The sequence below is a fragment of the Anolis sagrei genome, chromosome 4 (assembly GCF_037176765.1).
Source record: "Anolis sagrei isolate rAnoSag1 chromosome 4, rAnoSag1.mat, whole genome shotgun sequence".
In the NCBI taxonomy this organism is placed as follows: Eukaryota; Metazoa; Chordata; class Lepidosauria; order Squamata; family Dactyloidae; genus Anolis; species Anolis sagrei.
In genome coordinates this window covers 54,596,924-54,611,745 of record NC_090024.1, presented here as the reverse complement: position 1 = coordinate 54,611,745, position 14,822 = coordinate 54,596,924, and the positions used below count along the sequence as shown (strand labels likewise).

The window sequence follows — 14,822 nt, the reverse complement described above, 5'->3', positions numbered from 1 at the left end:
GAAGGTACCTGACACAAGCACAAAAGCATTTTCCTAAAAGAAAGACTGACAACAGTACAGACACTGGAGATTTGCAACTGAGAATTAAGGGTGGCATATATCTTCGACTTTGCTTCATCAGGCTGCTTAACCTCCTTACATTCCATTGGCCTTTGCAGAGGACTGAGCTACTATCACCATCAACTGCATATTTTAGGAGAATACCACAAATTTCCTCTTGAATTCTGTAGAGTTTCTCAAAACAGTGCTGTGACATTAGTAAAAGTGATAGTGAGTTGCACAAGGATGCTATGTCTACTGTAAGCATAGACAAAAACAATGTTAGCACTACAGTGGTGAAAGTAGTGTTGATAGTAAAAAAAACTATCTGAAAGTTTTGCTGATAAACACTCATAATGACTCATAATGGTTGTGTAATAAATCCTTTGAAGAAAGTTGTAATGACTGGTCTCCTCCCATATTTAGATGGATTATGTTAACACACTGAAACCACTGTCAGAATTGCATTCCAATAACAGGATGCATAGGCAGAGAGTGGAATAATTGATATACTGTTGTACTATGTATGTAGAACACTCACACATACATACACACATATTGTGAATAAGTTGACCAAAAGAGAAGTTTTTTGGCATATGGAAAATGATTTAAGGATTAACCTTTGAGAGACAAAGACTAATTGATAGAGGAAGACCATATGAAACATTTACTAATACTTGAAAGGTGGATAATGACATAGGGGCAAAGTCAAATACATTTAAAGAGAAAATGTAAAACAACAGAGACTACTAAATTTGCTAGTGCTGGAACCTAGTGTTGATGTTCAGAATGGCATAGTATTAAAATGGTGTAATATTTATTGATACCAAAGGTGTTGCCTTGGTCAGCATTTTGGAACTATATGGTAGTAAGCAGCATGAATGTGAAAGTCATGGCATCAGAGTAGTAAAAACAATGGATACCAACAGGAAGACAAAGAATGAGCGCATAGTATTAGTGCTAAAAGACAGTAACAAAGAGTGTAATGATGAAATAAACATAGTCATGTTTTTCAGTCAAAGCCTCCATGGGGTCATTTATTTATTTATTTATTTATTTACAGTATTTCTGTCCCACCTTTCTTAAGCCTGAAGGCGACTCAAGGCGGCATACAAATTGGCAGCAATTTGATGGCATAACAATCCACAATATACAATTAAAACATTTTAAACAACATTATAAAACCCATACCAAAACCATTTAAAACATATAATAACCAATGTCTTCCTGTTAATCTAATCATTATAATAATATAATATTATAATTATAATGATGTTAATCAGGCTAATTCTCACACTTGGAGGAAGTTAACTGAATGGACATAGCAGTTGTGACTCAAAAATTTTTAGAATTATAATGGAATGCAAACTGGATGAGCACAGCATCCATCCCTTGATCAGGCACGGTCAAAGGAAAAGAAAGAGTACAATTATATAGTCAGTGTGATGTAGTGGCTTGGATGTTGAATAAGGATTTGAGAACAGTATAGAACTCCCTGCCCTCCCATGGAAACACATTGGAAACACATACCTTGGCTTTGGAAGAAGGCTTGGGGGTCCTTCCACACAGCTCTATGCTTTGAAATGGGTTATCTGAGTCCACAGTCAGATAATGTGGGATTTTCTGCCTTGATATTCTGGGATATAGGGCTGTGTGGAAAGGCCCAAAGGCAGATGCTTTCTGAACAAATGTTTCCAAGAAGACTGCATGATAAGCCATCAATTGGAAATGACTAGTAGACACACTACAAGAGGATAAATATGGTTGCAGCACTTTGGGTCTAAGTACTTAAAACAATATCTCAAATTGGGTCCAAAAATGAATCAGCATTCAGTGCTATGTTTTAAAACATGTATTTCTTGCACATGGGGGTGGCAATAGGTTTCCAAACTGGAGGATCTCCTTCTCTACATGGGTCCCTCCTTGAAAACAAATTATGATATATTGTCATCAGTCAGATTAAGTTCTGCTTTCTTCTTGCTTTCTTCAACTGCATGGGGAATTGTACAGCCTTTCTATGAAGGATCTCTCCCTTCAACCCAGCAAAAAAGAAATAATTGTTTTTGGATCTGCTTGCCCAAAGCCCCCAAGACACAGAAGTTAACAAAACCTTATGAAATATCCTAAGAACTCAAGGAGTAGCTTAGCAACTGTGCAGTCTTGCATGTGGGGAAGGTTTTAATGAGAATTTCAGTTTTAAAACAATGCAGCAAAATGTCCACACACACATATATGAGAGAGTTTATTACAGGGCGGTAGAAGGAAGAAACAAGGGCAACAATCAGATGCACAGAATTCAAAGCCAAAATCAACACAGGCAGACAAACTCAAATAGGTGCATGATGCTATATGCCTGATGAGAAGCTTGGGTTTTAGAATATATGCAAAATTCTGCCTGAAGAGAGCATCTTTGACTTCATTAGATTTTGCTAGGAAAGAACAGTCTAAGGCCAAACCCTCCCATACTTCGTATACTTCTGTCTACATCTTTTAAAAATAGTAAAAAACTTGACCCCTCAAAAAATCTGGGTTGATTTATTCCCAAATTAATGTAAGTACTTTCCCTTAATTTGCATCAAAAAGAAAAAAAGACACTCCCCCCCTTCTCTAAGCAGAGAGGTGAACTGAAATGCTTTGTCTGTCTGGGGAAGACTTTTTAAAAATTCTCATCTGACAAGAATCTTCACAGTTCAGGACTTGGGACCTCATCACATGGGGCTTTTTGCCCGTCCTAGGACACTGCCAAGATGCAGCTAGGATGGAGCCCACCAAAGTCCATCACATGATGCAAGCAACTTCTGATAGGGCTCTATCCTGGCTCTGTGCATGCTGCATCTCAGCAATATGCTAAGAGGCAGCCCTGAGGACATGGGTGACTATCTGTGTTCTTATAGACTAAGCTGGGGACAGTTCAGGACCAAGATGAGGAAAGACTGGAAATGGTGTAGGATGGTAAGGGGACAATGTGTGGTGCTGCCTGATTGTTTCCTCCACTGCCCTACAGATTCCTCTGCTCTCTCCCAGGCTTATGGACCTCCATGTGATGAGGTCCTTATTCTGTGCAAATTCATACATGTCGTTTTGAGAAGAAAACTTCATTTTCTATATGGAAAGTAATGTTTCAATACACAGAATTCCTGTTCAGAAAAGTCTGTTTTCTGCTCATAAAATGCAATAATTGGGAGTTTATTCTGTATAAAATTTGCACATGGTTAAGGCAGCACTTTATGTACAGAAAACAGCACAGGAATCAGCAATGTGCAGATTTGTACAGTAATTCCCAAACTGCATCTACCCTATTTTATCGCATAACCGTCTCCATTGCATAATAGTTGCAGCCCCATTTTTGGGGTTCCAATAGTGGTATATTTGTATCCCTTGCATAATAGTTGCACCCTCACTAGTGCACATGGGTGAATGAGCACAATTTTCTTTGGCTGCTGAAAGAGGTCCTGTAGGCCACGCTCACCCTCATGCACTGGTGAAAGAGGTCTGAGAGGTCTCCCTTAGTTTCTTCCGGGGGAAGTCCTGTAAGACTCCAGATTTTCATTACTTAATAGTCAACCCCCACTTTTTTTTAAGAGGGGTCAAGGGCAAAAAGTGTGGTGACTGTGCAGTAAAATATGGTAGCTTTTTAAAAAATTATCTTCTTTTCTAAGAACAGAGTTCTCCAAAGTCTCATAGAGTCTAATGTTGCACATGCTTAGTGAAGAATAAGTTGCACAAAACTCAAGGAGATGTCTTTGCAAGTCAGCATGCAATCAAGATTGTACTGTCTTTGAATTTTTCCAAACAAGTTAATAAAAACACATAGGAATTTAAAGCAATTTTTCCATCTTATTCCACTGACAGTTATTTTGCAGTATGTTGTCTACAGACTTGTTGAATATTTGCCTGTACATACGGCCGGTTGGAATGAGACATTGTATTTTATTTATATTATCTGGAAGAAACCTAGAAAAGCATATAACTTCCCAAGGTTTAACATGCCTTTAAATTGGTATACTGTAGGACAATTAACTGAAGCTTGTTTAGGTGCCAGAAGATTATAAATCTCCTTTGGTTAAAAGAAAAATATCTACTTACCTGTTTCACTATCTAATCTTAATAACGTCGCAATCGTTTTCTCTATAAATACCAAATGGCAAGTAATAATAATGCAAATAAGATACTTTAAGACAAAGGCTTATAATTACAAGCCCATTTATACAAATGTAATGTTCAATAACAAAAGACAGAACAATTCCTTTACTAACATATTCAGGTTGGTAACTACTTTGGTAAACACATGCCATAATTTACAAAAAGATGCCATCTGCTGTGCAAAGGTGCAATCAGCAGGCTATTTCTATTATGATCTAGCCCTTTTTCTATTTTGTATTGATTTTCATAACCCTTTCCCCCCAAAATCCAAAGCATAATGACGCAGTGTGACTTATTGAGAATCCAGATGTTATTTGTATTTTACCGGTGCACCTGCCAGATTATTTGAAGCAAGAAACCAAAAAAAGACTATGTATAGAATACTCCTTATACATTTAAAATAACTGAGTAAAAATAACAAGCTAATATTTCAAAACGAATGCAAATGAAACCTGCTAGACCAAGCCTTAACATATTCACCTGTATATCATTTAATAGTTTTTGAAAACAATTCTTCTGGGCATCTAAATCTTCTTTAATTATTTTCTCCTTTTCATCAAGTTCTTGAATTTTCTGTTTCAAATTTTCAATTTCCTGAAACAGATAAAGATAAAAGGATGGTGATGAAATCCAAAACAACTCATGAAAAATATATTTACTATTAAATGCTGTTTACATTCATGTTGCATGAAGTAATAATACATTTTTACCCAAGGCATTCGATTTAAATCCATTTGGAACATATTCTTTTAGAGCAGTGGTTCACAACATGTAGGCCCCCAGGTGTTTTGGCCTACAATTCCCAGAAATCCTGGCCAGATTACCAGCTGTTAGGATTTCTGGGAGTTGAAGGCCAAAACATCTGGGGACCCACAGGTTAAGAATTGTTGGAGAGAGAGAGCATGGGAGTGGGGATATACCTATATAATGCTGGGCAAGACCTTTTTAAAGGCAACTTTTAGTGATCCTTATTCAGAAAATGCAAGCTTTCCAAAATTACCTTCATGCCAACTTTAATCACTATCAGCAGAAACATCTTGGAAATCCTTCAGAATATTCTCTCTGTGGCTGGTCCCCCTTTTTTTTTTTTTGGTATGTCTTTTCCTCTTCTTTGTCATCATTCCTCAATCACATGCCCCCCTCCCTCTATCATCCCTGCATAAATGTTGAAAGGGAAAGGTTATGGAGAAGACTGCTTATTCTCTTCACTATTGCCACTGCTCACATATTCAGAACAGGTAGGTAAATAGTTGGTGACAGCAGGAAGGAGGAAGCTGCAAGAATGAGCACTGGCAGCCTTAGGTGCCCAGCTTTGCCACTAGTGTTGATGTGGAAAAATTAATAGGTGAACATGAATCATGTTCATATATAGATTTCCTCCTGATCATTTCACTAGTTTATGTCATTAACATCCTTGTGAGTTATTGTTTATCTTTTAGACATCAGAAACCAAGATAAAAAAAACTATCAAGGACCACCTAGTAGATCCACAGGGATGTGAATTCAGTTCTTCTGGAGTATGCACTATACTGCTAACACCAATGTCATCAATTGCCAGGATACAAATATATCTAAAAGACATGGCTATACCTAGTGGGATTTTTAACCTTGTGAAATGAAAACTTCTACGATGTGGTACAAAGCTGAGATGGAAATTTTTGTTTGTGTTGAAAGCAAACTGTCACATGCCATTGGGGATTATTGCTTGAGAAACCAAAGATGACTTAGATACAGAGAAATATTTGAGAAGTTCTTCAGATCCAGACACTTCATTTATGTCTAATTTTCACAACAAGTTAATGCCAGAATTTTAGTTTCTTTATATAAGCTTGCATTTCATTTTCATGACATGGGTTGCCAAGACTCCCACTATAATGACTATTTTGCACATATATAGCTATAGATAGATACATAAAATCACTATCCCTGGATACCATTATATGGGATAATTATCATCTGGTCCCATTTTTGGATGGGGTCTTGAAGTATGTTGTGGCCTCCCATCTTCAGAGGTTTCTGGATTAGAACAATATTTTGTATCTGTTTCAATCTGGCTTCAGTCTTGGTTGGAGACAGCTTGGGTTGGTTTGGTGAATGACCTTCACCAGGAATTAAACAGGGGAGTATGTCCCTATTGGTTCTGGCAGATCTCTGAGTAACATTCAGTATCACCAACCATGATATCCTTCTGGTGTATCTTGTTGGAATGGACCTAGAGTCAATGTTTTGCAGTGGCTTCCTTCCTTCCTGAAAGAGTGAATTCAGATGATGGTGCTTGGGGACTCCTGTTAGATTCTTTGACCATTGGCCTGTGAAGTCCCACAGGGATTTGTGTTATCCTCTCTTATATTTAATATATACACAAAGCCACTGAGAGAAGTCATCTGGAGTTTTAGGGTCAAATGTCACAATTATGCTTATAACACCCAGCACTATCTCTCCTTTCCACTTCAATCTTAAAGATACTGTTTCTCTTCAAAATCAGTAATTGTCAACAGTGACTGGATAAGGGTGAACAAATTGAAACCCAATTGAGACAAGACACAGATTATTCTGGCCAACTGAATATCAGATCAGGGAACAGGGATTCATCCTGTGCTGGATGGGGTTACTCTTGACCTGAAGACATAGGTGTGATCACAGTTCTGACCTTGGAGGCTCAGTTTTCTGTGGTGATCAGGAATGCATTTGCACAGTAAGAGCTAGTGCACCAATGCATTTGCACAGTTAAGTTTTAAGATCTACAGGTGAGGTACTTTTTTTTCTTTATCCCATGGCCTTCACAGGTACAGTTGGTGGCTGTATAAGAGGAGCCCTGTTCTATATCTGCTGCTGCATTTGACACTTCTTCCCTAGGGAAGCTACAATGACTCCTTCATTGTTGTCCTTTTGGTAGCATATTAAAAGCTCTTTTTTCCAATAAAAGTGTTGCTATATCATGAAACAGTTCATATTTAGAGAACAGAGTTTCTGTCACATTGTGAACTTTCACTGTGTGGCCACTATATGAAAGAATAACAGTTCTACTCTAAAGGCATTAGAGTAACAACTCTGATTGAAATATGAACAGTTTCCCTGAGTACTGGAAAGAGGGTGTTTCTATGAACTTTCTTTTTAAAGATTTTCAGCCAAAATAAATGTACATTTAAGGACAAAGATACATAATCCCTGCCACACCCAGCTTCCAAAAGACTAATGATGTGGTCTTTATCACATTTTTAAACTGTTTTTCCTTGGGGAAGGGCTTACTACATTAATCACTGCCATTATCGTGCTATTTTGAAAAAACTATTAGTCGTGTAAGGTTTGTGTTCCACATAAACCATTATCACTGAAAAGTATCGTTATTTTGCATTTAATTTTACATTATGACAATAATTATTAAGTCAAAATCTCAATAAGAATTTGATTTTAAATTACTGGTATTCATATATTTTCTTCCAAATGACAATTTAACCTCGTTATTTACTGATGATACACAGCAAAGTTTGACCACAGTACAATGAAGCTTGAAGAGGCAGCATGGTTTTGCCAAAGTTTAACTTACCTGCATAAGATATGTGCGCTTTTCTTTATTTTTTGCTAGCAATTCAGTTTGTTCAGCCACAAGCTTGTTGAGTTCTGCTAATTTCCTCTTGATTTTTTCTTGTAATTTGTCATGATCCTTTTGCCTCTTCATTAGATCTGCCTGCAGTGCTTTCACCCGTTTCTGTTCATAATAAAAAATAAAATACACTGAAGGACCTCCAACACAGAAAAGAAATCAACAACTCCATATTGCACAATCTGTCCTACTTCTATCAGGAAGTGCATCTCTGAGATAACTGCCTTTGTTGGCTATCACTGCAATTCTAGGGCTCTGTACATATTAGCACATTTCCACTATGTTTTGGTTTTACTAATCCTATGTTTAGGAATCATGGCTATTGAAGCATATAATACAAGCTACTCCAACTATATATGAAAGTATTCTGTAAAGAAATGTAGAGAAGGACAAAGTAGTGCAAAGAGTGTCCCCATTATCTATAGAGGAAAATACCAAGTTGTTTTTTTTATTATTACAGAGATCATGAATGTTGCCATTTCACTCAAACTGATCTCTGGCATAAAGAATATTTGATGCTGCAAAAGGCTAAAGAAAGGAAGAGAGAGTCAATCTTTCTCTAGTCTTTAAAGAAACTGCATCCAGTACTGGATTTCCCCCTTTCTATCATACTCTGCTTGAAAACTGAAATGATGCAGCAGGCAAGAGAGGAAAATGAATCCTCTCTTAAGGAGTATTGAGCATCTGAAAGAAACTCTCCAGAGGTTCAGTTGATTTTCAGAGTGAACATAAGATTGCTTGGTTATTTATACTTACAATCACCCTTAGCTTAAAAGTCATGAAGAGAGCCAACAATGTCAGATGCACCATGTTCCTCCCATCTTCCTAGTATAGACAGACTCCATCCAACAAAAATCTAAAACATTGGTTCTCAACCTGTGGGTCCTCAGGTGTTTTGGCCTACAACTCCCAGAAATGTCAGCCAGTTTACCAGCTGTTAGGATTTCTGGAAGTTGAAGGCCAAAATATCTGGGGACCCACCAGTTGAAAACCACTGAACTAATGGAATGATGTCTGTCTAAATTTATTCAGGAACCTTTATTTTCTCAGCAAGCGCTACATGTTGCCCATGAATGGAAATTGAGTGCCAATTGATAGGTCCTGAAATCCTCACACTCCATTCATCCTTTAGAAACTTCAGGATAGGTTAGAAATGCCATCTAGGCAATTTTTAGATTATCTCACGCATAGGCACTATCCAAATTTTGAGCTTCTAATGATTGAGCTATGATCTCCTCCACTTCAATTTCAGAGCCTTGTTAATAGATAATGGAATGACTTAGTGGTCAGTTTTTCAGAGGGAAAGTTCCAACGTTAGCAACTCTGATTAAAATCTGGTTGGTAGCCACACCTTTTTTCCATTTTGAATCCCCTGGGATGGTCTACTTGATGCCAACTTCTTGTTGCTTTTGGATACCTTATGGATTAAAAATGATGATTGCTAACCAGAAGCTACTGAGAGGAAATTTGTGTAGGCTCTGCAAACCTCCATCCTTGCAGACGGCCAATTCTCTCACACCAGAAGCAACTTGCAGTTTCTCAAGTCGCTCCTAGCATGACAAAAAAAAACCCTCAAAATTTCAACACATTTAATTTGTCATGAATTTATTTTTTTAGTACACAGATTTCACAGTGGTGGTAGGACAGAAGATTTATTTAAAATGGATGCTACCTTATAGAAAAAAATATGCAACTAAAGGAATGTTAACAGGATCTAATAAGGTATATAAAGTAATTTATTACATTATAAAAAGCTGCTCACTCCTTGCTATATATTATTGACTACAATTAAAAAACAAATGGGAATACTATATATTTTGATTTTCTCATAGAAGGAAAGGTCAACAAGTAGCTATTAGATTCTTTATGACCCAAACACTGCAACATCCTTTCAGAAATGGGAATGGGCAACTGTTAAATAAAGTATTTTGTTTTATACTCTGGAAGAGAAGTTGGCAAACAACTGTAGGACTCAGTAGAAGCAAATAATGCAAATTAAAACAAAGAATAATTGAAATACTACAACTGCATCCATGCAGTTATACTTTAATATGAATGTAAATAGACATGTGAATGGAAGTCTTCATGAAAACATTTTCCTTTAGTTTGCAAAAGAAAACAAATGGCAGATATATTGATTTCATGAGTAATTTGAAAGAATGTTTATATAGACTTATAATTAATTTCTTGCTTAGCAACCATTGGAAATACCCCATCCAAGTTTGATAGTAAAACTGAGTGGAATGCTCAGTGTTAATAATTATTATTAAGTCAAGAATTTGAAGCCAGAAATCTTCTGCATTGATTCTGCAAGAACATTTACTGCTCATATTCTTTCTGTTCAGAGCAAGACCCAGTAAATTATCATTACTCTCAGAGAATTCTTGACAATGTGGCTGTATTTGAAAAAAAAGCTCTTTTCTCCTTTGAAGAATTATTATTATTATTATTATTATTATTATTTATAACCCACTCTATCTCTCCTTCTCCTTGCCTTGAGAACGAGTTTAAGGGAAAGGATGAGGTGAACTTTTATTTCTTGTTTACCATCTTGCAATTACAAAATTTGCAATATTCTTAAGAAAAAACAGCCTGACAGCTGTGTATAAATAGGAACAGTGTTAATGGTTAGTCAGGTAAGGAAATGGCAAATCGTTAACAGAGACCATGCTATGTGCCATAACCTGTGTTTCAGAGGAAGAAACTGGTAAAACCACCTCAAAGCATTAGTTGTATAACAAACCTTATAAAATTCATGGGGTTGTCATAAGTCAACAGGCAACTTGAAGTCACATATACACATACATATTTCTACATGGTCATTGACTGAGCCCAAGGAGTGAAGTAAGTGTGAGCCTATGCTATAGCAAATTAGAACCCTCAAATTACATGAAGCTAGATAATAAAATGGCATAGATATTCACCTACAAATCCTGATTCAGTTTCATTGTAAACTAGTTTAGATACCTGGTGATGCCTGGATTAGCTCTTTTGTAATGCTGTTTATAAGAAATAGTCTTTTTTTTTTTTTTGCATGAATGGTCCCATTAGATAATACATAAGGATGTGAGTGAATTACAATTCCCAAAATCATGGGTTAACTGTGCCGATATTCAAAGTTGGTAATGCTGGGCACTAGGCCTGGGCGGTTTCGTTTCGTTAATTCGTAATTCGTTAATAATTCGTTAATTTTTCCAATTACAAAACGATAACGAACCATTCTGGAGCAATCATTAAAAAAACGAATTTTTAAACACGTTTTGTAAATGCTTTGTATTTCGTTATTGTATTCGTTTTGTTATTGTTCTGAGGTCGTTTCGTTATTATTTCCGCATGTCTGGGCCAGTTTTATGGTTTAATTAGTGAAAAAAAATTATAATATCACACCAACAGTCAACAACAGAGGGAGAGGGAAGCTTCAGAAGTTTTTGGAGGTTTTTTAGCGTATTTCGCGGTCGCGTCCGCCATTAACGAATCGATTCGTTATTGTTTCGGAAATCGATTCGTTAATTTTTTACCATTTACAAAATTTCGTAACTATCGAACTTTTTTAAAGGAAAATTTTGTAATTATTTTAAATATCGAAACAAAAAAAACCCCCAAATACAAATCAATTTTAGAAACAAATTTTTGCGTTGTTACCCAGGCCTACTGGGCACATGTGCCGAGTTTGGTCCAAGTGCATCATTGATGGGATTCACAGTGCTCTCTGGATGTGGTGAACTATAACACCCAACATACAAAAGCAATACTTAAAGTTGGTCATGTTTGTATGTGTACCAAGTTTGGTCCAGATGCATAATCAGTTGGGTTCAGAGTGCTCTCAGAATGTGGATTAACTGTAACTCCCAAAATTCAAAGGCAATTCCCTCCAAACCTCACCAGTATTTAAAGTTTGTATGTATATATGCATCTATGTTTGTGGGTGGATGATTTCCAAGATGGCTCCCACATCCAGAGAGCCCTGTAACTCTTGCTGACAATGAATCTCGACCAAACTTGCCCCACCTCTTCCATGACCAACAGAAAATACTGGAGGAGTTTAAGAAAAATGGACCCTGGACGCTAGAAGTTATAATTCACCCCACATTCAGAGAACCCTCTGACTCCCACATATGATGAATCTGGGCCAAACTTGGCACACATACCCAAGTTTGCCAGTTTGGACACACACAAAGACAATGGTGTCTATATTCAAGTAGAAGTTGTGAAGAGAAACCAACATTCGGTAACTCTGACTATATTTTTTGTATTATTTATTTATTTACAGTATTTATATACCGCTTTTCTCACCCCTTTTGTGTTTCTTCAACTATATTAATGTAAAAAAATCTTCAAAATAAACGTTATTTAACACGTTTCTTAGAAGATTTCTAAATGAAGGAAGTTTTAAAAGGCAATTTTTAAGCTCCTGCATGCAGCAGAAGGCAAACTACTAATTTTTTTTTTTTGGAGGCTAGTAACATTCATGAACTTAGCTGGAAGCTGGGTTAATGACCTGTAAAACCCCGAGCTGGGTTAATGACCTGCAAAATGAATGTCAGAAATTCCCTATAACTTAGGAGCTATTAGGGCATGAGGGCACTGTGCCAATACATAGAGGGCTCCCTATAGGGTTTAATAATGCCCTTTTCCTTCCCTTCCCCCAGTTTGGTGCATGCACATAAGCAGAAACATATTGCTGAAAGCAGAAGGAGGCCTATGTATAACTCTCATACCATCACCTAACACTTCTTCTGTGCACCCTGTCTGTTACAACTATGTGTCTTGTCATTTTAATGCTTTCTATACATTACAGACTGTTCAAGATGGAACACTAAAAGGTCATGTGAAATTTTGTGAACGTAATTCCCAAACCATGTAATGACAAATTTTGAACCTGCAAAATATCTTTTAAAGCTAAATTAAATGTATTGTTTTACATTACCTGTGTCAGCTTCCAAGCGCTTACTTCATCTTTAATTTGTCTGTTTACATTCTCTTGCAAGTCCTACAAATTAAAAAGAAAGGGAAAAGGGGGAAACTATACAAGAAAAGAAAATCAGGGGGCAGTAGAATATGTATATAGTAGGATGCCCTTTTCAAAATATACTCAGTAAACCAAACAGCACAAAGCTACTATACTAAAAATATGAGTGGTTTGATAGTAGAATACAATGACTCTGAATGTGATGGAGTCTCCTCCTTTGGAGGTTTCAAATCGGAGATTGGATGGCCATCTTTTGGAAACACTGCAGTTTTGTATTCCACCATGGCAGGGAGTTGGACTGGATGGTCCTTGGGATTTCTTCCAACATATGATTTTATGATGACTTTATTGGGAAAAAATACATTATTTCAAGAACTATTTAATGATACCTTAATGGCTTAATTCACAGTTGATTAACAGTCTGAAGAAGCATTGCATTTTATCTGTTCACAATTTCCCAGCACTGAGCTTCAGTCGATGATTGGAAGTTCTAGCAATACCTATATGAAATAATACTTGCTTATTTATGCCCCTGCTTGCCTGTAATTTTTCACATAACACTTCTATTTGTATTTTTTTGTCAGTGAAAGGAAGTAATATATTTTTCTTTTCTATAAGAAAGTACATTTGGCTGGAGCAAGTTAGACCTCCTTGGGAACCCTAGTACTCCTGACCTAACTGTAATTTCAGAAAATAAGCTACTGCATATCTATTTTCTCTGAAAGTCCATATCAAACCTCTTCACCAAATTAGAGATGAAGACTTTAAAAAATATGTGTTTACATTGGCACTCCAGGGAGAAAGGAACTAGAGGTTTCACATGTTTACAGTTTTTTGCAAGGCAACAGTCCATACTAAAGTTTAAAATTGGTCACAAAAAGGGCTTGTCTTCCTGTGCCTTTAACAGGATCTGTAGGAATAAAATATTGAAATTCTTTACAGAATGGAAATAAACATTTTCTACCACAGATTTCACATAACAGCTACATTAGCCAGCACAGAAGTTAGCAGCTCTCATTCATTTTTGCTTTCTGTGACTGAATCTACACTGCCATATATTCCAGTTGTGGATTAAGTGGACTGAACTAGATTATATGGCAGTGTAGACTCATATAATCCAGTTCAATGCACTTAATCTTCATTCTGAAACTGGACTATATGGCAATGTAGATCCAGCCTGAATGTATGTGTGCTATGTGTGAATGTGTACCCAGTTTCAGGCAGAGGGAAATACAAACTTTATCAGGCTTTTAGTATTTAAGATAATGTGGTAGGATTATAGTAGACATATTCACAGAAATACAAATTGAGTACCCATTATTATGCATGAGAACATATTTTTTCAATTTCAGATTTTTTTTTAAAAAAACTGAATTTACACATAAACACATAATGAGATATTCCAGAGATGGTGCCCACATCTAAGTGCAAAAATAATTTGTTTCGTATACACCTTGTACATATAACTTGAAGGGAATTTTATACATTTAAAAATAATAATTTTGTACACAAAACAAAGTTTATATACACAGAAACATCAGAGAACAAAGGTGTGTTAATATCTCAGCCACCTATATAACCAATTATGGAGTATTTCAGAATTTGGGATTTCTGGGAAAGGGTGCTCAACCTGCGTTTCATTCTAAGCAGTCCTTCTGGAACCTAAAAATAATTATATATCATAATAATTGAATGATTTCAGTCTACCTTAAAATGCGTTCTTTCTTTAGCGATATTTTGAGATAAGTCATCCAGTTTTGCTTTAGCATCATCAAAAGCCACCTCAGTTGCATAAAATTCTTTAGTCACTTTTTTTAAGTGTTCTTCCAGTCGACGAATATTTTTCTGTAGGACTTGTATTTCTGCTTGATAGGCTATTTTCCGTCTTGAACTGTTAAAGCAAACCAAAAACAGATTAAAAACTCTATAATTCCACTTTTTTGTCAGAGCAACCACCATTTGATTCAGAGGCATCTTATTTTGATACAGCAGTAAAGATAAAGCATAACAAAATTAACTGCCTGTTAGCTTTAGAAATTTCTGTGTATATGGGTAAACAAACAAAGC

General features: G+C 36.3%; 1 protein-coding gene across 1 annotated transcript in view; it reads right to left on the bottom strand.

Annotated features, from left to right (window-relative positions):
• CCDC178 (coiled-coil domain containing 178) overlaps positions 1–14,822 on the bottom strand; it is a 157,988-nt gene that overhangs the window by 125,311 nt on the left and 17,855 nt on the right. The window contains exons 11-14 of the mRNA XM_067467036.1: positions 14,463–14,646; positions 12,714–12,776; positions 7,730–7,891; positions 4,663–4,776 (exon numbers count right to left, since the gene is read on the bottom strand). Coding sequence (XP_067323137.1) covers positions 4,663–4,776; positions 7,730–7,891; positions 12,714–12,776; positions 14,463–14,646 — 523 coding nt within the window. The remainder of the gene's footprint in view (positions 1–4,662; positions 4,777–7,729; positions 7,892–12,713; positions 12,777–14,462; positions 14,647–14,822) is intronic.